The following is a 27,765-nucleotide window of genomic DNA, read 5'->3' as shown; positions in this document are numbered from 1 at the left end:
TCAACAAAAGTAGCGATTTGATAATGTCTTTTGTCTTTAAAAATCAATAGGCTTCTAATCCTTCCTTTATTGGAAAAAAGTATAACAATAACAAAAATACTGAATTTCAAGGCAAATTAAAAAAAGGGAAAGTCCATAAAAACTGACAAAATCAACGCTATCAATCAACGGAACAAGTGAAAAACAATTGCCATATTCTTGACTTAGTACAGGCATTTTCCGAAAAAAGTGGAGGGTAAAACATGGTTTTATTGCTAGATAAACCTCCCACTTGTATTACAGTTGTGTATAGTTTCGTTATAGTGACAGAATTGGGTAAGCAATCCAAACAGACGTAAAAGGTTTATGTTAATTGAGATCCAGAAGTCCCTGTGTAAACATACCTCAAAGGCATACATAACAACTGACTAAACAATTGGTCGAACAAAGATGCAACAAAAAAGCTGTAGTGTATATTACGTGTATGTGGTAAGAACAATTGAAAAACATGCTTTATAGTGTCAACTGGTGTGTTATCTTAATGATGGTCGCAACATTGTTGAAATACGGTAATAAAATATAAAGACATAAAAAATGCGTTCCACAAACGAGTTAATCGGTATTGACAGATGCACACAATATTCCGTTAGACTCGAATATCTAAATATTCATATTCATATAATTGTCGATAAAAAGAATTCTGAATGTAAATTAATTGCAGGAATATTTTACTGGAAAATTTAAACAATTTAGCATAAAAGGCCGACGTATTCGATGAAAGATAGAGAAGAAAAAAATAAAAAACTATCCACTAATAGTTGGTTATATTTTCCTTCAAAATAGTCTTATACTGTTTTTTCTTTAAACAGAGCCTCCAACTCATCTGTACATTGTAAGTGTCATTACTCGTTGTCAGGATTTATTGAAAAGGTCTAATTGAATATAAAGTTCAAGACATCATTTTTTGTACATCAGATGTATGTGTATGGTTGACTGTTCATAAGCACCTACACACATGACATATTTGTCACTGTTTTTTCTTAATTTGAATAAAGTACTGCATGAGAATCTCTATGCAAATATCTAAAGGAGGTAGAATTATTGATGTTAAGTTCATGTGTTCACAAAAGAACCAAGAAGCAATGTATGACTAAGATATAAAGACATATAGAACATATATAACATACAAATTCTTTTTTGCTTGCTTGGAAAAAAAAAGTCAAAACAATGCCGCTCACCTCATTATAATTCATTCCATTAATCTTGTTTTATAAATATTCAAAACAAATTGTTATTCGCTACAAGAAAATTATACTCCTTTGGAAAATTGAATGTTTAAAAAAAATTTTTTAAATAAAATTTTCGTTCGCCCTCTCCTCTTTGTTGACTAGTCCGAAGAACAAAACGATAATTTGGTGTGGCGTTAGTTGGTAACAAAGTTTCAAAGAAACTTTGCGAAAAATTTAACGAGCAAACTAATGGAATGTTTTTGGTTAAAGAGTTGTTCTGCTCTGGAAACAAATAAATATACCACGGTTTTAGTTCATTTCAAAAAGATGAACAACCCTTCTTTTTTAAGATTATGCTTTCCGTTATTACTGTTCATATTCAAGTAGCATTTGGATCAAAATATTTTGTTACCATATATTCGTATGCATTTTTTACGTTTTTCTTTTTCATTGGTAAATGCCATGATTTGCATGGCTTCAATTCCACGGTTGAATTGTCATCGGATATTTGAAGACTACGCATTTATCTACAAACAGAATGAAAGACGAGTACGTGTATGATAACAATGAACTAGAACTGTTAGAAATAATAAACATACATATACCAACAAAGGCATGTATTTCAAGCCAATATAAATAAAAAAAACCCCACATTTGTCGATCCAGGACATTAATATTTTTTTCTGAAAAAAAGACAATTTGCATTTTTTCTAATTAAAGACTGGTTTTGGGGTTTGTTATTCAAACGGTTTTCGTGAAGGCTGATAAAAATACTCAACTTGACAATTATATTCAAAATTTGTATATGACAAAAATGAAAAATTAGACATGCGAGTATTACACAATATCACACACCTATACCCCCCTCCAAAAAAAAAAAATTTGACCCCCAAAAAATTACCCTCATTTCAAGTAAAAGAGCCCTAAATTTTCATAAAAAAAAAAGCAAAAAAAAACGCAAAAACACCAAAATTTTCTTACTCCCAAAAAAATTTTTTTTTTACTTTGGAAAAAAACGTTATTAAAAACACCCAAAAAACAACAAAAAAATTCCAAAAAAAAAATAAATAAAAAAACCGGGAGAACAGGCGAAGAAAGAATTCTGTGGGATTTAAGAGAAAAAATAATTTCCCCAGTGCGCCCCAACCTTGATTTGTAATTAATTTTATCAATATAGTCTAGTAATAAAACGGATCAATACGACTACAACTTCAATTGCTTTTTACATTTGTGAAGTGTTATAGACTAAATCGATCATTGGAAATATTTACATGGTTGTCAAGAGTGTGTTTACATGTTGCCTGGGTGATGTAAACATATAGCAGACGTTTATTGACAGTGGAGAGATTGGAGTATTTCACAAGAAAATCATCTGTAGGTGTTTATTCATTCTATTATTTTGTGTTGTGAATAGATTCCGTTGTAACATTTTATTGGAATTTCGTCAATTTGATCATATACTCAAAAAATGATTGCTACACAAAATTACACATGGACGGATGAACAAAAAGCAACTATTTTAGAACATCAGGCTTTTCATATGAATATGACTCATTTTTTAAATAATGTTGTGATAGAAGGACCAACCAAGACGTTTCCGAGGAAACCAAAGAGTAATTTAAAGCAAGTAATCATGACAAAGAAAACAAAAGGAGTACAAAAACGAAGTCATGAACAACTTCATGCATATTTAGTTGAAAACTTTATAGAAACAAAGAAGACGATAGACAGAGATGTGTTTCTGTTTAAACTTGAGGACATTACCACTGAAGAACAAGCGCTTGAAAAATTAAAAGACGGGTTTAAGCATCTTAAACGTCAAAATGCTCAGACTCTCTTCTTTTTTATTCAATATGGAATGTTGCTCAATGATGTTTACAAGAAAATTTTCGAACTACGTATTCAAGGGATTATCACTATTACATGGGGTAAGTGGCTTCTTGAAAACATTGGGATTCATCCTTCCTATGCTCGAAGGTTGCGGGAATGTGCAAAATCGTTGGGAGGATACTATAAACTTTATAAAGTTGGACTTTCTTTCACCGAGATCTTCAAGCTTAAGAAAGAACTTGTAGCTTTGTTTAACAGCAGCCCAGAAATGAACACATTTTGGCAAGAAAATCCTGATATATATTCCACACGAGAAATGGAATCATCTCAAGAAGTCATGACTGCCGACGCTGTAAGAGGATACGCCATTTAAATTATGTATAGTACAATATTTGTTCTTGTTTGTCATGTACAATCCCACTTTACTACCGTAATTCATAACATGGTAACGGTGACACTACAGTAGCGCCGTTGCTAAGGATTTTGTGTTGACTATTAACTGATAATGGATTCTGTATTACTTTACTACCGTAATTCATAACATGGTAACGGTGACACTACAGTAGCGCCGTTGCTAAGGATTTTGTGTTGACTATTAACTGATAATGGATTCTGTATTTCTACATACCTGAGTGACTGTTATATGTACATGGATGATAATGTGTAATTTTGCAAATACTTTTACAAATGAATGTTATAATAAAGATTTAAAACTTAGTCATTTGTAATTCTTGTTCATAGAAAGCACCTGTTATTTCTTCGCCTTTTAAATCAATTATTTTATAAGTAAAAGGAATTGTATTTAAAACTTTTTCAATTACAAATATTTCTTTAGTCCAACGAGTAGTATAACCCTTTTCAAATTTACCCTTTATTTTTGTTATTCTTACTCTAGTACCTACTTCGAATTTAGGTTTTTTAAGTTTCTCTTCCTTTTCTGGATATAAATTTTTATACACTGTTAATTCATTTTTTAATTTACTTGCTTGAACAGGTGTCATTTTAATTGAAGAATGTACTGTATTATTATAATTTTTAACTAATTTATCTAATATATCATAATATTTTAAAGTTTCATTAGCAGTAAAGTATTTATACATATGTTGTTTCATTGTTCCTATCCATCGTTCCACTACACTGGATTTTTCTTCATTCTCAGTTGAATATAACTTTATGTTATTATCTTTTAACAATTCTTTTACTTGTCGATTATAAAATTCGGATCCTTTATCTGACCAAATATATATTGGTTTTCTTTCTTTAAATAATGTTTTAAATGCTTCACTCACTGCTACTCCTGTTTTATTTTTCAATGGAATCAACCAACCATATTTACTAAAAACATCTATAACTGCTAATAAATATTTATAGTGTTTATTTTGTTTTGAATATTGTTGTATATCTATCAAATCAACTGCCCATGTTTGATCTATTGAATTAACATAAACACGTCTTTTAGGAAAAGATTTTATAACTCTATGATGTAATTCATCTGCTAATTTATTTGTTAGATTTGTTTTAGACATTTTTAAGTAACTAAAATGTTTTCTTAAAAAATGGAGGCAAAAAAGGATAAAATTTTATCCAAGCGAGGAGATTCATATAAACTTGTTTTGACAAAAGAATATAAACATAAAGCAAGTATTTATGTATTTAATTATAAAATTAGTCTAAAGGATGAAAAACAAGAAACATTTACAAATGCTTTTGACCACATGGTAGACTATTCCATAAAAGATTACCCTAATGGAAGAATTAAAATAGTACCTATTCATGAAATCATAATTACTAAACATAAAAGCTGGCCTATAAGAACATATAATACAGTTAAAAAGTTATTCATGGATCAAATGGAAAGATTATTAAATAGTGCTGAAGAATTAAATTTAGAAGAAGTTATTTTTGAAGTTACTATTATACCCAATATAAGAGGAAAAGGTAAAGCTTTAAAAATATTAGATGTCATAAATAAAAGAAGTATTATCAAAATAAAAAATGATGATACAATATGTTTATCAAGGGCAATTGTAACTTCTTTAGCTTCAAATAAGTTATTAAAAGATTTTACAGATTCTCAATTAAAACATATCAATGAAAGTAGACCATTACAAAAAAGATTAGCTGAAGATTTGCATGAACAATCAGGAGTAGAAATAAAAGAAGAAGGAAATGATTTGGAAGATTTAAAAGCTTTTGAAAATTATCTTAATATTAGGATAATTGTTTTTACATCAAATAGTACAGAATATATTGTATATGATGGTAATGAAGAATATAATGAACAAATATATTTATATTATCATGATGAACACTTTGACACTATAACAAATATAACAGGATTTTTAGCTAAACGTAGGTTTTGTAAAGTATGTTTAATTGGTTATACTGAACAACATACATGCAAAGATAATACAGTAACAACTATCAGAAAACAACATATTTGTGATAAATGTAACAAAACATATACAGGTAAAAATCACAAATGTGGTGAAAAAATATGTTTAATATGTTATGAAAAATACACGGAAAGTAATGAAGAACACTTATGTTATATGAAACCATCAGTACCAAAACAAGTAAAAAATAATAAATATATATATTTTGATTTTGAAGCAAATCAAGAAACAGGAATACATATAATGAATTTTTGTATAGCTTACGATTTAGAAAATATTTATTGTTTTAAAAATAACTATGTAAAAGTATTTAAATGTGATTTCAATATTGATAATTTAAACTTGTTAGAATTAGACATAGATGATTGTTTTAGTGATGTAGAAAAAATTAAATATGAAACAAATTCTGTAATAGACAACTTTTGTAAATATTTCATAAGAGATAAATTTAAAGACTACACTTTTATTTCACATTATGGAAAAGGTTATGATATGCAACCGATTTTAGGATACATTGTAAAAAATAAAATTGAACATAACATAATTTCTTCTGGACTAAAATTAACAGCTATATTTATTAAAGGAATAAATTTAAGATTCATAGATTCTATAAATTTTACATTATGTGGATTAGCTGCTTTCCCAAAAACATTTGGATTTGTGGGTAACAAAGGTTATTTTCCACATTCTTTTAATACAACAGAGAATCAAAAATATGAGGGAATTTATCCTGATAAAGAATATTTTGGTTATAATACTATGACAATTAAAAATAAAGAATTATTTGATGAATGGTATAATAAAGTTAAAGAAAAAGAATTTAAATTCTATAAAGAAATATTTTATTATTGTCTATTGGATGTTTTAATTCTTGCCAAAGGTTGTACCTTATATAGAAAATTATTTTTAAATATAACCAATAATTGTATCGATCCATTTCAATATATTACAATTGCTCAATGTTGTACAAAAATATTTAAAACATTAATGTTGACAAATGAAACAATTGGAATTCACAAAAAGATGACAATTAAAGAAGTACATTCACAAAAATCAATACAATGGTTAGAGTATATTTCTTTAGAATATAATATAATGATTCAACATGCTAAAAGGGGAGGTGAAAAGAAATTATTCATTAATAATAAATGTTATAAAGTCGATGGTTATTATTATGATAGAGAAAATAAAATGCGTAATGTTTATGAATTTTTTGGATGTTATTGGCATGGATGTACAAAATGTTATAGTCCTGAAGAAATATGTAAAAAAGATAGAAATAAAAAAACTATGAAAGAGTTATATAACCAAACTAAAGAAAGACTTAAAACTATTGAAGATTATCTAAAACCAAATGTAAAAATTCATACAATATGGGAATGTGAGTTTGATCAACAAAAATATCCTGAAGTTGATCCACATTTAAAACCTATTGATAAAAGAGATGCATTTTATGGAGGAAGAACAGAAACTATTCAATTATACAATAATCTTTCTGATTTAAAAGGTAGATATGTAGATTTTTGTTCTCTGTATCCATCAGTAAATAAATATTGTAAATATCCTATAGGACATCCTATTACATCTACAGAAATATCTGTAGATGATTATATAAAAAATAATTATTTCGGAATAATGAAATGTAAAATATTACCACCTAAAGGATTGTATCACCCTGTTTTACCTTATAAACAATTAACTAGTGATAATACACATAAATTACTTTTTGGATTATGTAGAACATGTATGAATAAAATATCTTTTAAATGTAAACACATAGATGATCCTACTTTAAATAAACATGATAAAATACATGAAATAAAAAGATGTAAAGAATGTAAAAATATTAAAAATGAAAAATGTATACATTCTGATGAGGAAAGAGTTATAGTGATACATGGTCTACAATAGAAATAGATAAAGCAATAGAAAAAGGTTATGAATTACAAAAAATATATGAACTAGAACATTTTGAAAAAACATCTACAGATATATTTAAACTTTATGTAGATACGTTTATGAAATATAAACAAGAAGCTTCAGGATGTAAATGTGATCCTAAATATTGTAAAAATGATTGTAAAAACGATAAAGAATGTAAAACAAAAATACAATACATTATAGATAATACTGCTTATGATCTAGATATTGACAAAGTTAAGTACAATTCAGGATTAAGATTTATAGCTAAAATATGTTTAAATAATTTATGGGGACATTTTGGTATGAGAGATAATTTTACACAAAAAGAATATTGTTTTACTTTAGAACATATAACTAAAATAGTATTTAATGAAAAATATAAAGATATAAGTACTATGATATTAGATGAAGATATTGTTTTAACAGAATATAAAAATAAAGAAGAATACTCTAAACCTAATCCAAGTGTAAATGTTTATATAGCTTTGTTTACAACAGCACATGCTAGATTAAAATTATACGAACTATTGGATATTCTTCAAGAAAGAGTTTTATACATGGATACAGATTCTTGTATTTATAATGATGATGGTTCTGAAGCTTGTAAAAAAATAGAAAGTATGATGGGAAATAAATTAGGAGATTTAACAGATGAAATTGTTTCAAAACATAACGCTAATCATATAAAACAATTTATATCTGCTGGTCCAAAAGATTATTCTATGAAACTAGATACAGAAAAACTAGTTAGCTGTTGTAAAGGTTTTAGATTAAATGCTGAAGTAGAAAAAAAGATTACATTAGATAAAAAAATAAAAATAGTTACTGATGAAAATGAAAAATATGAAACTGTTCAATATAATAATATAAAAATAGGAAAAGATCATCAACTTAAAACAGTTAAACAAGTTAAAGCTTATGATTATATGTTTGATAAAAGAATGGTATATTGTGAAAATGAAAATTTAATTAGAAGTTTTCCTTATGGATATTAAAAAATATATAATTTAAATTTTTATTTTAAAAAATAAAAGACTAAAAAATGATTGAAGCTTATACTGAGAAAGATGAACCTGACGCTAAAGTTATATTAGGAAGAATAATGTTATCAGATTATCAGATATGTTGTTTAAGAGATGATGGAGAATGTCCTTTGACTCCAAAACAAATGGAAGTAATGGAAAAGTTTGATGGTAAAAAGTTATCTAAGTTTCCTCCTGGTTGGGATGCTTTTATTAGACCAGATAAAGTTTATGAATATGTTTTTGAAAAACCATGTCCTGAAATTTAATTTTTTATTTTATTTTATTTCTCTATACCCCTAAAAACAGAAAAAGTACAGGAATAGTACATACTTTTTTCTGCAATTTTGCTGTTTTTACCAGGAAAAGTACAGAAATTAGGGACTCTAATTTTTATCAATTTTTTCTTATTTTTCCAATTTTTCATACAAACGTAAATTGTATTTATTTTTTATTTTAATTTCCAAACAATAAAACCAGTTAATGTCATACCACCAACAACAAATGCAATCTCTCTATTTTTCTGGTCTTCTGATGGAGTATAAAAATCACTTAATGTAGGTTTAGGTGATAATGAAGTTAATTTTTTATTCGTGACACGATAGTATAGTTTCATTGCCTGGTCAACATCATCAAAAGTCTGAACCGCATGATGTTCCTTTTGTAATTGTTCATTTATAAAATCTAATCTTTGTATTCTTTTTTTATTCCATTCTGATTGTGCTTTTTCTAATTTTTCTATAGCTTTATCATGTCTTATTTTCTCTTCATTTGCATTACTACCCATATGTGAAAATAAATAATTACTCCCTGAAAATGCAAAAGCATTTGTTATTGCCCCACCAAGCATCATTGTTTAAGCACTTGCCATTTTATAAAAACAAAAATTACTTCATAATATCAGCAGGTATAATACCTTGCTTAATCAACATATCTTTTGTTGCTATCGCAAGTAATATATCAATGGATAACATTACAACATCATTCATATTAAAATCCACTTTTGGTGCTGGCCTCCTTAATACCTTTTTACCTATTTCTGCATATCCAACTGTTAACAATGTTTCCACTCCAGCATGATATAACATATTTGCTATTTGTTTTCCGTCTTTTTGAGTTGTCATTTTAATGTACTAAATTTAATTAAATTCAAAAGGATCAATTTCTTTCTTTTGTTTTTCTGGTTTTGTTATTTCTTTAATCATTCTTTCTGGTTTCTTACTTTGGTTGTAAAAAAACAATCCCAATCCAACAATACTTATAGGAAAAAGTACAAATTTGTAATCAACTAGGGAACTGGAGTGTTTTTTGACAGAAGGGATATGTTCGTTTGATTCATAATCTGTTTCTGTATCAGAATCTTTTGTTATTTGTTTGATTTTTGAATTTTCTTTTTTTAATTTTTCCACTTCTTTTTTTCTCAATTCTGCATTTCTTATTCTTACTTCTGCACCTTTCTTACCAGCAGCTACTCTTTTTGGGTCTTTTGGTTTGGGTTTTTTAAATACTTCTTTTTGTTCAGGATTTTCATTCATCATTTTTTATGTCATTATTTTCATCTTTTTTTCGGAAATCGAGCGAAGCGAATGGTTCAATATGTCTTGCTGTTGTTAATATTGCAGTAAAAGGAGCAAGATACATTCCATATCTATAGTACAGTTCACAACATGTATTAGTTAAAGCATTATTGATAAAAGGATCTTCCTCTAAGTCTTGTATTAAAATTGGTGGATTAACAACTTTGAAAAACTTTGATACACCCATGACATATAAATTTATAAAAGAGTTTCCTAATGTCTTGGTCATACTAGCTCCCAATCTTGCTTCATATTTACAGTATAGTTTGTTTATTTGCTCTGTTGTCATTTTATCAATATCTGACAGTTGTAATTCTTTACCCAGATATTGTTTACTACTCCCACCAGCAACAACGGATGATAATCTTTCGCGTTTTTTTTCTTGAAGGGAACCGTTCACTTCGCTCGCTTCATCATCAATATTTATGTTTTCCACAATTTGCTCGCTTAATAATTCTTCAGCATTCATTTTATACGTTTCAAAAAACGGATATAATTTATTTTTAACTTTAAAAAAATTAAATACAACATATCCAACCAATGATAAGACTGCAGTGTTTGTTGCAATTGTTAGTACTTCCAACAGCATTGCTTTTTTTTATTGCTTATTTTGGTTAAATTACTTAAGAATTACTTATTTTGGTTAAATTACTTAAGAATTACTTATTTTGGTTAAATTACTTAAGAATTACTTAAGCATTACTTAAGCATTATTTTGCTTATTTTGGTTAAAAATTTTGGTTAAATTACTTAAGAATTACTTAAGCATTACTTAAGCATTACTTAAGCATTACTTGAGAATTGCTAAAAAAATTAATCAAGTAACCAATAATCAGTAGGTTGATCTGTCTTTAATATTTATTTACGATGTTTCTTTTTTTTAAGTTCTTCCTTTATTCTTTGTCTTTCTTCCAAAGTAGGAATAACATCATTTTCTCTTAGGCAATTATCAAAACTATCTCTATCTTTTGTGTAGAACATGCATAACCATTTTGTTTGTTCTCTTAAATCTTTTAAAACAGAGTTGTATCTCTGTGAAATGACCCACACTGATTGTTCCGCATGTCTTCCTGAAAATGCAAGCTCGGACAGCATATCTTTTTTCTTTGTTAGTTCTTTTGTTGCACTGCAGTCATCAATGATATATAATGTTGGATGACCAGCATATTTTTTAAAGAACATTCTTAGTAGTTCTTGTAGCTTCTCTTCTTCATAAAGGGAACCGTTCGCTTCTCTCACTTCAACAATAGGATTAACAATTATTAGATTTTTTGTTTTTGGTTTTCTAACATCACCAATCCATTCACGATTTTTGTATGCTTTGTTCCATTGGATGGTTGGACAAAGTATGACTATATATTTGAAAACTCCACTATATTCTCCTTCTAATAAATCAAGAACAAACTCTGTTTTTCCACATCCTGTTTGTCCACATATAATAGCACAATGGGGATATTTTGGTAATTCATAAAGGGAATCGGAGTGTATTTCGCTCCGCTCGTTTGTTTCCATTTTTTAAGGGGAACCGCTAGTAATTAACTTCTTTAAATCTTCCATCTTCAAAATTAATTTGTGCATCTTGTATAACAAACAGATAAACATTTATTAATTTATTTGCTCCTGCTGTTTTAGTTATTTGGATAGTAATACCTTCAGAAGCATTTTCAATTCTTCTACCTGAACCGTGTAATGAGTTGTCATCTGTTGAACGTAAATCTAACCATAATGCATAATTAGTTGTAAGATATTTTTCTAATGTTGTATAGGATAAATTTAAATCCTTTAAAACTTCTTCTGTTGTTTTATTTCTTTTTGAATTTAAAGCAAAGAATTTATTTATTTCATCCCATTGTTGATATGCTTTCATTCCTTGACTGTATAGTTGATTTGGAACACCTTCTATTGTCATTTCTACTTTTGTTATGTTAGGATTATAATAAGTTTCGGTACTTGTTCTTTCAGGATCTTCGAACAACATTAGAATTCCTTTCATACTTCTAGCTGGAACATTTAAATTTATATTCCACAATGTATCAGATTTGTTTTTGGTTATTTTTCTATGTCTTAGTATTCTATCGTACAAAATAACCATCTTACCATTAACTTGTTGTCTTATCTGTCTTGCTAATTCTGCATCAGTAACCATATCAAATTCTAAACAAATGTTTTTGATTGTATAACTTGCAGATGTATCTGTTGATTTAATAACATTGCTATAATTATTAAATGTAAGTTCATATTCAAGTCTATCACCAAGACCTGCTTGATAAAAAGGCATATGAGTTTCTAATAGTTCAAAATCAAGTGGGATACAAAATCTTGCACCATATGCAGTTGCAATTGCTTCATCACCTATGTCTGATGCTTTATTATCTGCACCAACTCTGTGTTTTAACATGTTTGTTTCACCAATTCCTTGGTATGCCATATTTAAACGTTCAGATGTAGATTTCCATAAATCAACATAACAATGATAAATATCACTATCATCAATTGACATAATTTCATTTCCACTTATACGAATTGTTGTTTTTTTAACTATTGTTCTTCCTATGTTTTGATATATAGTTGCATTGTCGTCTGTAGATGTGAGTTCTATTTCAAATGCCAATCTGGTTGTTCCAGGAACAATAACATCATTATTGCTTAGATTGGGGAATCTCACTAATAGCTGTTGATTTTGATCAATAGTTGAAGGATTATTTGTTATTGATACACTTTGACGAATACCTTTCACACCACGGGGTTCTCTTATTTTTCTGTAAGGATTTAATTTGTTTCCGTATGCCGACATTTTTAAGGATTAAATTTGTTATAAAAATAATTCAATTATCACTGATACTAGAGTATTGATACATGTATAATTATTAGTCATACTAATAAAACTAATTAAATCTCCAGCCTTAACTTCAAAAGGTGTATAAAAGTTATTAAAACCGTGTGTGACACCATTATCCAAACTCATTTTGTAACTAGTTGACTTATCATTAACAATCATCTTAATGGCTATAATATCTGTGCTTGTTCTTAAACTTACTAAACTAATACCCAATATTTGTCCTGGAAAGTTCATTACATAATAACCACCACCAACACCAAAATTAAACTTTTTATTTCCATGTATTGGACCATCAATTCCAGCATATATACTTATTATTTTTCTGTCTGGTTTATTTTTAATATTACCAACTATATTTTCAACATTTAAAAAACTGATGCTTAGGGCAGCGACACTCCGATGTAAATTTTTATCCTTAGTATCCATTGTTTGAAGCTCACTCTTCATATTTAATATTTCTTTTTCTACGTTTTTTTTTTGACACCAAGTATGCTCATTTTATTAAATAAATTATATAACTTCTAAAACACAATTAATTGGTAAATGATTAATTATCTTGTTATTATTTTCATCTCTTATTTCTAATTTCAATTCTGTTATAACATCATTTACTAAACACTTATATTCCGGATGCTCAAATCTCGCTGTTATAACTTCACCAAACTCTTTATTTTCAACTGGAATAACAGCTAATAATTTACTTGGCTTACCATCAAGATAATTATGAGAAGTGCTAACTTGTTCCAAATGGATATATAATGATTTATGGATAGCAAAATCCACAAATTTGTTTCCATAATGTAATTCATTAGGTTCGAATTTACGTTTATTATTAAACCCTAACATATTTCCCAAACCCTTACTTATCCTTAACTCAGTAGTAGTGTTTAATGAAGCGATACCATTTGCTTCATTTACGGATAATACAATATTTTCTTTTTGAAATTCATCCACTATTTGTTGAAAACTATAATAACCATTCATAATCCTTTGCTGTTCCTCTCCGGTTTTTGTTATAAACCCATGATAAACATTATACCAACCTATGCTGTATCTTATAAATTTCAAACCAATACGTTTATTTCCATTTCTGTTATTTATGTATTGTTCTAAGTTTATTGTATTATCAATATTTGAAATAGTATGAAACATTTTTAATATAAAAAAATGATAACAAAAGAATTTAAATATAATCCTAATGTTTCATATAATCCAGGTATTAAATATTCTGAAAAAGATCATCAATTAAAAACAAATCTTGTAAATCAAACGATATTTGTAAATCAAAAAGAGAACTTTAAAACAGCTTTTCCTGATTTATTTCAAAACTATCAAAACCCATCAATACACACTAACGAACCATGGAATGCCTGGATTCATTCTTCATTTGATTGGTGGCAATGTCAGTTAAATTTTGCAGTTTGGTGTGCAAGTACAGGATGTGGTGTTTCTTATAATGATCATATACAAAATACTTCAAATCTTACAAAGTCTTTTTATATGTTTCATTTATATTATTGTATTGCCAGAATTTTAAAAGAACTTAAATCACCTTTACCAACAGATTCTTCTTTCTGTTATTACAAGAACCCATATGACAAAGCTGCATATCAGAAATTATGTGATGAATTTAATATTTCTCCAAATACAAATTGGAGACAAAAACTAGAATCATCATGTCAAGGATTAGGAAGTTTTGAGCAATATTATAAACCAAGTGGAGAATATAGACAAAGAAATAAAATTAAAGGACCTTTCGTTAGTACTCATGATACTATTAAGCATGAAAAAGATATAAGTATGGCTTGGACAACATTTATTTTAGATAACTCTAATGGGTTTACACAAGCAGGTATTGAACGTATTAATGAAAGTATTAAAATTTATGTATGGGCTTTGTTAGGTGCACAATCTCAAACAAAAACAAAAATTTTAAAAGTAGGAACAGGATTTGATGCACAAAAACAATTCTTAGCAAATGTACAAGATGTAATAAATAGTCCTATCGATTTACCCACCCAGATATCGAATTATGAAAATGTTTTAAAATATGCAAGAAGTAAAGTTGATTATGCTTATGGACTTGGTTTATATATGTCTCCCAGTGATATGGTTTTACAAATTGGAAGTATTGTTGGTTATAATAATAAAATTATAATTGCAACAGAAAATCAAACACTTGGGTTAAATGATGATTTAAATAATAAAAATTTTGATCATGTTGATTTTAAACCAAAAGAACCTGTAAAACCACAAGAACCTATAAAACCTGAAAAGCCTAAAGAACCAAAAATAGATCCAATAAAAAAAATTGAACATGAAGATCATGAAGATAATAAACAAGCAATAATATTTGTAAGTATTGTAATAGGATTTACAGCACTTTATTTTTTCAAATAATCTCTAGCAGCAGTAAACAATAAACTAACAACTAAAATAAGCAATGCCCATAAGTTGTTTGCAAACCAATTCACTACGTCTTTTGTTGCAGACATTAACCAAGAAACAATAGAACCTATAATACCTGGTAATGCAGCTGCTAATTTTCCTGCAAGAAAAGATAATAATTTTCCCAGATTTTTTAATTGTTTTTTTATCCAGTCTTTTGATGGAGGAGAAGGAGAAGGAGAAGTAGTTCCACCAGTAAATGCTTCAACAATAACACCAATAATCATTCCAAAAGCAGTTAAAACACTAACTATTGTTATTCCTTGTTCTCTGAATAATGTTCTTATTCTTTCACCTAATGTTTTGTCTTCGTTTAACATTTTATGTATTGTTTGTTTAAATCTGTTTACTTGACTACGTAGTTTTTCTTTATTAATATTAATTACTTCTAGTCTTGCACTTCTCTCAGATTCCAACTCTCTTATTCGACTACTTATTCTATCTATTTGAAATTCATCATTGTCTTCTTTAGCTTGTTCTAATTTGGCATTTTCTTTTGCTAAGTCTTTATTTGTTTCATTCAGTTTTGCTAAATTATTTGCAATCTCATCTTCCGCTGTTGTAAATGCTTTTATTATACCATCCATCTCTCTTTTTGTCATTTTTGTTTGTGTTTCTTCATTTATTAAAGATGTTCCTTGTTCAATAAATGAAGTTTCTATTTCTTTCACATATGTTTCTGCATTACTTGCTGTTTCTAATAATTCTTGTCCTTCTTCTTGTGTAGATATTTCTTGTAATGGAATTTCTATATTATCGAGTTCATTTAACATTCTCTGAAACCCTGCTCTACCTTCTCTTAAATTATCAGATATTTTATAATCATCTACACCTAAAACATCCCTGACAAAATTAACACCGTATTCTCTTTGAAGAGTGCTAAATTTATAAAACTTTAATACTCCTTTTTGGTAATATGTTAATGCAATATCATTACCTTTTTCATCTTTTACATATAAGATTTGTCTTCCCTTATGATCTTCCCCAACAAAAAAACCTCTTCATTACGTATAGTTTCACCATTTTTTTTATAAAATTGTTTAATCATTTTTTTTGTAGTTTCTTTTTTACGAATTTTAACATCATTTTCTGATAAATCTCTTGATTTTTCAAATTCCTTATTTATATTATTTTGAAACTCTTCATCATCTTGAAAAGACGTTTCTTCTTCTTCATAATCATCATCATAATCATTATTTTTAAACTCAGGATTATCAAACTCATAACCTCCTTCAGCCATTTTATTCATCTAAAATATTAGATAATAAACAATAAAAAGAACCTGTTAAAAACAACTTAAGATAAAAATAATTAAATTTTTTATTTAACATTATTTTTACATTTTTTACTAATTTTTCTTTTGTTTCTTCATCCATTTATTTAATTAAAAATTGATTCATAGTTTGGTGGATTTCCGTTATCAACTAAAATTATTTTATTAAAGAAAATCAAAGATTTTCCATTTTTTTTTTTAATTCGTTTTTTACTCTATTTTCTGTTTCCTCAATTAGTTTTTTTCTTTCATCATCTGGTAAACTTTTTAAAATTACTTTTTTTTTATTTTTTTTCATCTCATTAAATTTTTCTAATTCATCTAAAATAAGTTTAAATTCATCTACACTTATCTGTCCGTCAGTTAAAGATTTTGATATTAAATCTTTTATGCTGTTTAACTTGCATTCTGCCATTGTTTTAATTTCATAATGTTTTTTTGATTTTGTTGTCAACTTTCTTCTAATTAATTTAACTAGACCTCCTAAACTTCCACATACAACAGCTGCAATTTGTATGGGAAGTAAGATAGGAAAAGCTATTCCTATACCAGCTAAAACAACAGATGTCGAAATTAAACTTGTATCAACACCATCAGTAACATTAACTCCGCGTTTATATTTTTTGTATAGTGATTTACGTTTATCTCTCTCATTTATTAATGTTTTTTCTATTTCTGTTATTTTTTGTAGTCTATAATTTTGTCCATCTTCTATAGGTAATTCTGGATATAAATCAGGAGCTGTAGGTTGTTTCATTTTTTAAAGTAAAAATTGATTTTTTTTTTTTTTTCTCTTAAATCCCACAGAATTCTTTCTTCGCCTGTTCTCCCGGTTTTTTTATTTATTTTTTTTTTGGAATTTTTTTGTTGTTTTTTGGGTGTTTTTAATAACGTTTTTTTCCAAAGTAAAAAAAAAATTTTTTTGGGAGTAAGAAAATTTTGGTGTTTTTGCGTTTTTTTTTGCTTTTTTTTTTATGAAAATTTAGGGCTCTTTTACTTGAAATGAGGGTAATTTTTTGGGGGTCAAATTTTTTTTTTTTTGGGGGGTTTAGGTGTGTGATATTGTGTAGTATTTGCCACCTTATTAGAATTCAAATCAAAACAAATGCTAATGTTCCCGACAAAAAAAAGGTCGTGCATGGCCACTAAGCCCATTTTTCACCAGCAAAACCATACAATATTAGCTTTGGCGAGGAATCGAAACCCGGTACACAGCTTTTTTCTGCATCTTTTACATCCTTCCATTACAGTCTTCACACAAAACATTTTTTAGTTTACTGGCTTCTTAATCAATTCTTTACAAAATTTCAATATTGCTTTTTAAGAAATAAAAGTACTGTAGTTGGAGAGTTGCCACCGTCAATTGGCGCTTTGGCGGTTGTAAATATAGTTTTACTTGCGGCGCGTTGGGGAGCCAGTAAAATTGTTTTTTTTTGCGATTATCATATTATAAATTGATGACAGGATATATACACCACTGTTATCTCCATTGTAAAGGCCACTGGAAAACATTTATGATGAAACAATACTTTTTTCTTACAAATGTACGTGATGCCAAACACATGCTTATTATTTTAACAGCATGAATTATGGATTTCATGCAGAACTAGTTTTACCTCATCCAGTAAGAATCCTCATTTGATATATTAATAAACAGTGCTTGTTTGTAAAGTACCACAATATGTTAAGGGAAGAAGACTAAACTATGGACCGGTTTGCCTGCTAGATACATTATTATGTTCATGTAACTGATTACAGACATATCTTACAAATAGCAATTTAATCAGATTTATATAATTCTACAAATTTTGTTAAATTCAATACTTTCAAGTATATCAGATCATCACTGTATAATAACCATACATGTCCATCTTAATCTTCAACACAATTCAATATATATTTGGGACGGAAATCATATATTGTGTCTGCGGCAACATGCATTATTTTGTTTGACTGAAATATTTAGTTTTTCCAACCCTAGGTCTGCATTCTATGTTTTCAAGGCTTAATTGAAGTTGAAATCGAAAGAGTGTGTCACTTTTCACAAAAATCTATATTTTCGACTTATATTGCAATGGGTTGTACTGGTTCAACTTTGTCAAGAAAATTAACAAAACATTGTGCGTTTTCACTTTCCGACACAAATGTGCATTAATTTTTGTAACACTTTAAATCTTAAAAGAATGGACTTATTATTTCCGAACAAAAAGAGCCCTTTATTAACCTTCTTAAAACGACACATTAGTGCAGGCAGAAAACAAATATTTGCAATCATTAAATTAGGAGATAGCCATAACGTATTTAAATATTTGCCAGTAACAATTGTAGATTTGATTGGTGAATATTGATTTAACTGACCATTAGGGAACCAGTAAACAGATATTTGCAGCCATTTAATTGTAAATTGATAACAACAAATATTGAAATACAACAGGATATTTCTTACCGTAAAATCCAAAATTCACTGTGGCAACTCTTGAAAAATTTAATATCACTGTTATTCTTATTCTAATGCAATATTCTTTAAATGTACTAGATTAAACATTTCAAATATCCCTTAAATGTCACAGGGATTGCGCAACATTGATTCCAAAGACTCCGACCATCAACAGTGAAATTGGTGGCATACGTCATCCAATCAAAATTGGTGTAACATGCCTTATTGCATCTATATTAAATTAACAAATCGCATTCTGTATTAACAAATTCGTCAGAATGGTTGATTGAAATAAAGCAAGATGCAAACTTTGAGCAATTTTCACCAGAAAAGCTGGATCAAATCCTTAGAAATTTGTATAAAGAGGTTCGAAACACAGATGGTCAGTTGCACGCTAAGAGTTCATTTGTTGGCATAAGAGCTTCAATTAATATATATTATCGCTATCAAATGAAAATCCTAAATCACTTTGACGTAAGGTGTGTTTTGAATTCATGTAAGGTTTTGGACGCCGCGGACGTGAAAATTAGAGAAGTTTCACTGACAAAAAGTTTGCAATCAAACAAAATGACCGAGGTTTCAAATATATTGAAATGGTGGTAAGTGAAACCACAAAAAATCACAGAAGGGGAACGGGTGATGATAACTTTGAAAAATCAACCGTGTCTATGATACATATAAGCCAGGCTGTCCATTGGAGTCGTTTAAACTTTATACGATCAAGCGTAACCCTGCTCATGTCTTCGAACTTCCACGAACAAAGATTGGAATATCAGACTCAACATGTTACACCACTCTGCCCTACGGAGAACGAATATTAAATTAAATGATGAAGGTTATCTCAAAAGATACCACTTTAAAAAAGCTCTACACTATAAAGGTATTGGGACACTCATGTGTCTCTGATCGGGAATTCATGAAGATAACTGGCCACAAAAGTGAAAGTAGCTTAAACACTTATCACTCACATTCCAGTGATAAGCAGAAAAGGAATTATTCTGCCATTCTTCAGGGAGTGTCACGCACTGATGAAAACCCAATCGCTATCGTCCCAAATTTTCATCGTGTACAAGCTCAACCGTACAGCAATATTTCGCCATTACAAATGAGACAAGGATGCCGTTGACCCAGATTAACACACTATAAATCAGAACGTGATGCAACAAATTAATTACTTATACCGCGCTCCGATGTACTAAAATCAATTTGAGGTTCATAATTCCACTTTTCAGGTATACATCTACCACCTAACTCATCCAGAAAACCAGTAAGTTGTAAATACTGGCATTACATCTTCAGTCAACAATTATCGGCGCCATATTTTTGAAGAATTCCATTTAAAAAAACTTTGGAAAAATAAAATTCGTGAACTGTAACCGTTGTTTTTTTTTAAATTTAATCTTTTTTAATAGAATTAAAAAAAAAAATCTGTGTAGTATTTTTCAATTTTAAAGCCAAAATGATTAAAATGAGAAGGATTAATTCATGCGTATGAAATCTGTTAACGTCCCACATGTAATCGATGTGTATTGACAAGTGTGTATTAAATGTTAGAAAAAATTAATTTTTCCATTATTCTGTATTTTCTGTTATAAATGGCTGCATAATCCATGAAAATAAAATGAAAATGTTTTTAACAAATCACCTATCTTTTATGAAAGTAAATAGATTTAACATTTAAGGGAGTAGAGCCAGTAACCCGAATAAACGGCCCTATAAAGGTGCATTTTTTAGCTCTTCTGGTCCAAAGGGCCAAGTGAGCTTTTCTCATCACTTGGGGTCCGTCGTCTTCGTCGTTAACTTTTACAAAAATCTCCTCTGAAACTACTGGGCCAACTTTAACCAAACTTGGCCACAATCATCATTAGGGTATCTTGTTTAAAATGTGTCCAATGATCACGCCTGCCAACAAACATGGCCGACATGGCTCAAAATAGAGCATAGGGATAAAATGCAAGTTTCGTCTATTATTTTGAAAACAGCTATTAATAGGGAAAAATCTGACAGGGACAAAAATGTTCAAAATGATGAGATCTACCTATTGTCTATTTATATTTAAACTGTCAGACGAGTTATTGCCCTTTATTGACGAATTTTACCAATTATTTTAATTTTTGCTTATTATATTGTAAAATGTAATAGATAGAGAGAGAATTTACATATCAGAAATGATCAGCAAGACAAGATCTACAAATAAGTCACATGGTTGAAATCGTCAGACGACATTTTATTGGGATAATTGCCCTTAAATGATGATTTTTATCCATTTTTCGAGTTTTTGCCTTATATCTGAAAAAACTTTAACAGATAGATCGAAACTTAAGTAGGCAAATTAAAATGATCAGCAAGTCAAGATCTACAAATATGTCTACTGGCCGAAATCTTTACTTCACTCCTTATTTGAATTATTGCTCTATAATGACGATTTTATGAACTTTTTTTATTTTGCCAAATATCTAAATAAATATAATAGATAGATGAAAACTTAAATGAGCAAAAATTATCAATAGCACCAGATCTACAAATAAGTCAACATGGTCAGACGGCTCGTTATTGGGATTATTGCTCTTAAATATTGATTTTTTATCATTTTATTGCGTTTTTGTCTAATGTTTGAAAAACTATATTAGATATTTAGAAACTTAAATAAGCAAAAATGACAAGATCTACAAATACGTCAAATTTGGCGAAATCTTTCATAGACACTATGATGGAGTAATTGCCCTTAAATGACAATATGCATACCCTTTCTTAATATGTGGTTTGAGCAGAAACAATAGAAGATAGAGAGAACTGTAAACAGAAAAAATTATCAGCAAAATAAGATCAAGAGAACAGAGATTTTTGTTATGAATTCTATTTTAGTCCACAATGTTGGAGAGTGTCCATTGTGGAAGATGCACACAGACCTAGATGAACGTCACAGGCTCTTTATGTCCTCTAGTTTTAACTTTGATTGTTTTAGTAAATGTATTGTGTATAGAATTGAGAATGGAAACACGGAATGTGTCAAAAAGAAAAATAGCAAAAAACCGAACTCCAAGGAAAATTCAAAACAGAAAGTTCTTTATCAAATGGCAACATCAAATGCTCAAACACATCAAATGAATGGAAAACAACTGTCATATTCCTAACTTGGTATATGCATTTCCTTATGTAGAAAATGGTGGATTAAACCTGGTTTTATAGATGGCTAAACCTTTCACTTGTATGCTAGTGGCAAAGAATACCATTATATTGACAACGATGTGTAAGCAAAACAAACAGACATAATAGATAAAATTGTCAAAAATTTGGGTACAGCAGTCAACATTGTGTTATAATCTTATTCACAATAAAAACAAATAACTATTTCGAAAAAGAAAAACAAAATGGCATATAGACACTCTATAGACAAAGTTCATAAGCAAAAATAAAAGACAAGAATACAAAAAATGACCATAACACAATAACACAATGGCGGGATGTATAAGTACCTAGTCACGCTAAAAGTATATTTATTTACCAAAAATAGACTAAACAGTAAAGGTTAAAAATATTCAGAGACAAGTAAAAAGAACATTATAACACGTAATTAAGATAATAAACAACGTCAGTACCTAGCATCTATACTTCAAGACCATCATGTATTTGTGAAGTTGATACGGAATATTTATCAACAAGGTCTTGGTATCTTCCGGTGCACTTTTTAAGAAAAAGGACGACACGTTCTTTGACATAACCCTGTTAACATCTGTTCAGAAAATGATGACGATTTATAAAGTCTTAGTAGCAGCTGCATGATCTTGAATACCGAATGAGTTGGGAATTGTATATTCCATATATATATTTTACATGAGTTTCACGTATACGTTCATTTACTGGTGAATGACACATGAAATTTTTGACGTGAATTTCACGTGAGATTCATGTGAAATTCATGTGAGCAAAAGTTACCTGTGTATTGATGCTCATCTGGAGGCATGACTATCATTAAAAGTTTGTTTACTTGTGTGTAGCTTCCTATTTCAGAAGGATATCTAATGATATTTTAAATTTGTAAGAATAACAAAAAATTATTGGTGTGTTATTGTTGACCACGGTCGGTATATCTATAAAAATTGCATGCAACAGAATAACTTTTTACACAATTATAACATTATGCATGATTAGTTTGATATTATTATCTTTAATTGTTTTAGTATTAATTTGCTAGATAATGGTGAACACTATTTGTATCATAACTTTAAAATTGTTATAACTATACATAACCCTGGTTCATCAACTTTCTGCTCAGAAACTGATGAGGTTTTATAAAGTCTTAGTAGCAGCTGCATGATCTTGAATACCGAATGAGTTGGGAACTGTATATCCCATATGCAGGTGAAGTTCGTATATTGCTGCTAAGTCGGGGGAATTTATAATTTCAAAATTCGAATCGTCTCGTTTGTCATAGATTCTGGTACTAAGATGACCGTTTATGTCAATCCGATGTATAAGTCTAAAAATGAGGCAGAGAAGCCGTGTTTGTTGTTTCTTTAATTTCTAGTTCATGAGGATATATTAATAGAACCCAATCAGAAAAGTTTGAATTGTTAATGGAAAGAAAATCATCAATATATCTAAATGTGAAATTAATTAATCTGGCTTCATTGCTCTTCTTGTTTTTGACAAGTGTGTGAAGGAACTCCGTCTCATGTGAAAATAAGAAGAGGTCGGCAAGGAGAGGCGCACAGTTCGTACCTAAAGAAATGCGGACAATTTGTTGAAAAATTCTACCTCCAAATTCAAAAAGAAACTCCAGCATACTGATCACTGGTTCCTCTGTGTAGCATGTTTTACCTTTTTGTTAACTATTAACAAAATATAAATGAACCAAAATTAAAAAAAAAAAAAAAACCACACAGGACTAACAAAGGCTAAAGGTTCCTGACTTGGGACCGCGCAAAAATTCGGCGGGATTAAATATGTTTTTTGAGATATCAACCAAACCCTCTAGCCAATGAGGAATAAACAAACAAACAGCAACACGCACATAAAAAAATCAGTTTTAAAAGAAGTCTGAGTCTGTTGTTGAAATAGGTTCATTATAATTTGCTTAATACAACATTTTTGAATGTATAATGAGATAACTGGGATATCTGCTTCAAATTTATAAATACATAAGCCTGAAATAGCAATAGATTTCATTTTCGTCCATTTTCTAGATATTAATCACCTTATTGTATTTTTTTCGTGGTTTTATATGTGGTGCCACCCCTTACCCATTGAACTATTGGTTGAAAAGTAAAGAGTATAATATTAAAAAAATCATAAATTTTGAAAATTTTACAAAAATTCAGGTTTTAACAAAATTCACCTACATTTATGTTGTCACAAACATCACAAATGACGTAATTGGTGAAAATCTGTTTAAGCTGAAAAATTTTATCATATGTTTTCATCAAATTCTACGGACACTTGTTAAATTATATCAGACTTTTAGGGCCAAAATTATGAAAAAGTAAACCAACTGCTATGCAAATTGCAGTCGTTTTGAAAGATAGTGAATTTGAAAGTGTTTGTTTATGTTTCTAAATAGTGAAGCATTAAGAGTTGGCAGTCAATTTCAAAAATGAAATTAATTCAGATTTTTTATAATTTTTTTTTTATTTGTGTTAGTTAGGGAGATTGGACAGTATTGTGTTTGGGTCAAGTTCTCTAAATATAATTAGTACAAGTACTGTTTGCAATATAACAAAATTCAAAAAAAGTAGTTCAAGGATTCTAGCTTGTGAAAAATAGCGACATATTTGAGTATTGCATTTTAAACTGGGTAAGTATTTCTAAAAAAAATAAAAGTACTAGTACATAACTTGGAAGAGATGATGTTAAGGTTGCCATATTTCTTTATAGATTTTGCTAAAGCTTTATAATTAATTGATTATTTTTGACAAGAATGATCAAGGCTGAATGTAACTGTGATGTGCATAGCAATCAAAGCTTCATGTCTATTGCTTTTGATTTGATCAAGTACACATGTAGGGATTTATGTCATGAATAAGTTTTAACATAACCTATCCAAGAATTCGAAACTTGAAAATTATTCAATGAATGACCGTTTTGTGAACGTTAAGAACCCTTGCAACAACTCTTCGAGTGGTTCATAGGTGGCCTGCTGCAAGGCCAAATTTCTGTCCCTATCCAATGTATCCTCATTTTTCATTGGCAGTCCAAATTTTCCTGACCTTCATCCCGGACGACTACTATTATCTGTCAGACCCTAACTTATGGTTCCTCGATACTTTGAATAACAATTATGGGTATAAACAATAAACATATATTTTGTTTGAGAAATGTATTCAAAATTGCTCTTATCAACAGCATGCAGAAATATTTATCCTTAAACCATGAAAAAACATTAAAGAAAATAGATTTTAGCTCTTATTTCTTTGAATCTGTGTTCAAAATTATCTCTGTGTGTGTGTGTATGAATTGCAACATAAGGTTAGTTTGATTTATGTTAATGTTTACTGTAGTCTAACTCATTTTTTTTTATTAAAATGCAATATCAATTCACAGATTAATACAACTACAGAGTGCACCCTATGAGGCTGAACAAGCTACAGAGGAAACAAAATGTATCTTAAAAAAATGTAGAGAAGAACAAAATATTGTAAAAACCGCTTTATCAGAATATGAACTTGAAAATGACAAACTTCAGTGTGAGAAAGAACAGTTAAACCAATGTTTAGAAATGCAAAGGCATCATGCTGGAGAACAAATTAATAAATTAAAAAAGAAAGTTAAAAAGAAAGAAAAAGACCTTCAGCAGAGTAACCAGATTAATGATGAACTAAACAAAATATTGGAAGAGATTGAAAGTAAAAGAACAGAATTTCCTGTCAGGTAGATAACTTTGCAAAAAAGAAAATAACGATTTACAGTACATTAAAAGAGTGTGATCAAATTAGCATTAGATACTCTTAGCTGCTTTTGAAGATTAAGTAAAGTAAAAAATATATATTTGTCTTCAGCTATGTGGTGATAAGATAGGGGTTTATACTAAAATAGGCTTAAGTTTAGATAATGCAGAGCACATTTCATGTATGTTTCTAATAATATTTTTATAACAAATAATAAAAATGCTAGCTATATAGTATTTAATTTTGTTGTTTCTCTAACTTTGTTTCTTATTGACTTATATTGCATATTATATCACATGTTTCTAATTAGTTTGAATAAATAAGACTATCTTCAACTGCCTAATTGTTCCCTAAATATGAACAAGTTTTTCTCTCACTTTCGATAAAAGACGCAGAATGCAAGACTTACACAAAGAAATTTCACTCACATGAATTTCACGTGAATCTTACTTGAAATTCACAGACATTTTACATCAAACGAGCTTATACGTGAAACTTACCATGTTACGTGAAATCAGTTCACTTGAAAAAAATCACATGATTTTTTTGTCACGTGAATTTAAAAAAAAAAATGATTGAAATTTTTTTTTTGTAAAGTTCACGTGAAATGCACGTGAAAAATGTCATGTGAGAATCTTGAGAATCTCAATTCACATGAACATTTTCACGTGAGTTTCACGTATACGCTCATTTGAGGTGAATGACACATGAAATTTTTGACGTGAATTTCACGTGAGATTCATGTGAAATTCATGCGAGCAAAAGTTACCTGTGTATTGATGCTCATCTGGAGGCATGGATATCATTAAAAGTGTGTATACTTGTGTGTAGCTTCCTATTTCAGAAGGATATCTAATGCTATGTTAAATTTGTATATCTATAAAAATTGCTTGCAACAGAATAAATTTGTACACAATACTAACATTATGCATGATTAGTTTAATATTATTATCTTTATTTGTTTTAGTATTAATTTACTAGATAATGGTGAACACTATTTTTATCATAACTTTAAAATTGTTATAGCTATACAATGCTATATTATAGAGAACGAAATGACGTACTTCAACAGAAGGAAAAAAATAAAATATTGACTAGAGAAAACGAATCATTAAGGACTGCAATATATGAATATGAAAACAAGTAAGAATGCTTAATTATTTTATTTGAGAACATATTTTTAGTTGAAAAAAATATTAAGATTTCGAGTGGGGAATAAAAACCAAAAGAAACATGACAGATAAGATTCTACAAAGTACAAAGCAGAACACCTAAGCAACACTAACCTCAAAAACATCTTGGGGAAACTCAGTTACTCCAATAAGATAAGCAGTGTTTTTGCTCCACTAGTGGCACATTTTGTTTTGATAATATCATTCAAAAATATGATGATAAGTTACATTTGATTATAGTCCAAAGCCTGGAAAGGTGAATAAAGCAAGGTGCCTACCACCATTAAAACAAATGTATATCAATTAACCAAATAATGATAGCAAAATGTATCATCTGTCTCCTGTGATTCCATGTGGTCTAATTCCAGCCTTTCTCTTTCCCTTTCTGTCCTCGGCTACGTCCTTGCTATTCAGCCTTATTTTGTGTCCTGGTCTCCTTCCCTTCCCTTGAGGTCTTCCTCTTTTTCCCTGATGCTCTGGATGGCGATCCTCTATTGTTTCTTTTTTTTGGCATTTTTTGGTTCTCCTGAAATATCCCTGCAGTTGGTTCATTGACAGCAGTTTAACCAGTGCCGATTCAGGAAATTGAATATCAAAATACCACGTGCTAGCGCTACCTTTTGGCAAAACCATGTATGGTTGTGAACCAAACACCTATGCAAACATTTGATGGAATTAAACTAGATTATCGAAAGTATAAAAGTTTGCTAATCTCTATTTTTATGGTTTTAACGAAAATAATATGTAACAAAAGAC

At 29.0% G+C, this 27,765-nt stretch overlaps 1 protein-coding gene across 1 annotated transcript in view; it reads left to right on the top strand.

Moving 5' to 3' along the window:
• Positions 1 to 27,765, top strand: part of LOC127717552 (uncharacterized) — an 89,073-nt gene that overhangs the window by 5,727 nt on the left and 55,581 nt on the right. The window contains exons 3-4 of the mRNA XM_052223235.1: positions 25,494 to 25,820; positions 26,885 to 26,980. Of these exons, the coding sequence (XP_052079195.1) occupies positions 25,494 to 25,820; positions 26,885 to 26,980 (423 nt within the window). The remainder of the gene's footprint in view (positions 1 to 25,493; positions 25,821 to 26,884; positions 26,981 to 27,765) is intronic.

Source organism: Mytilus californianus, unplaced genomic scaffold (genome assembly GCF_021869535.1).
Source record: "Mytilus californianus isolate M0D057914Y unplaced genomic scaffold, xbMytCali1.0.p SCAF_10, whole genome shotgun sequence".
NCBI lineage: Eukaryota > Metazoa > Mollusca > Bivalvia > Mytilida > Mytilidae > Mytilus > Mytilus californianus.
This window is presented reverse-complemented; position numbering and strand designations above follow the sequence as displayed.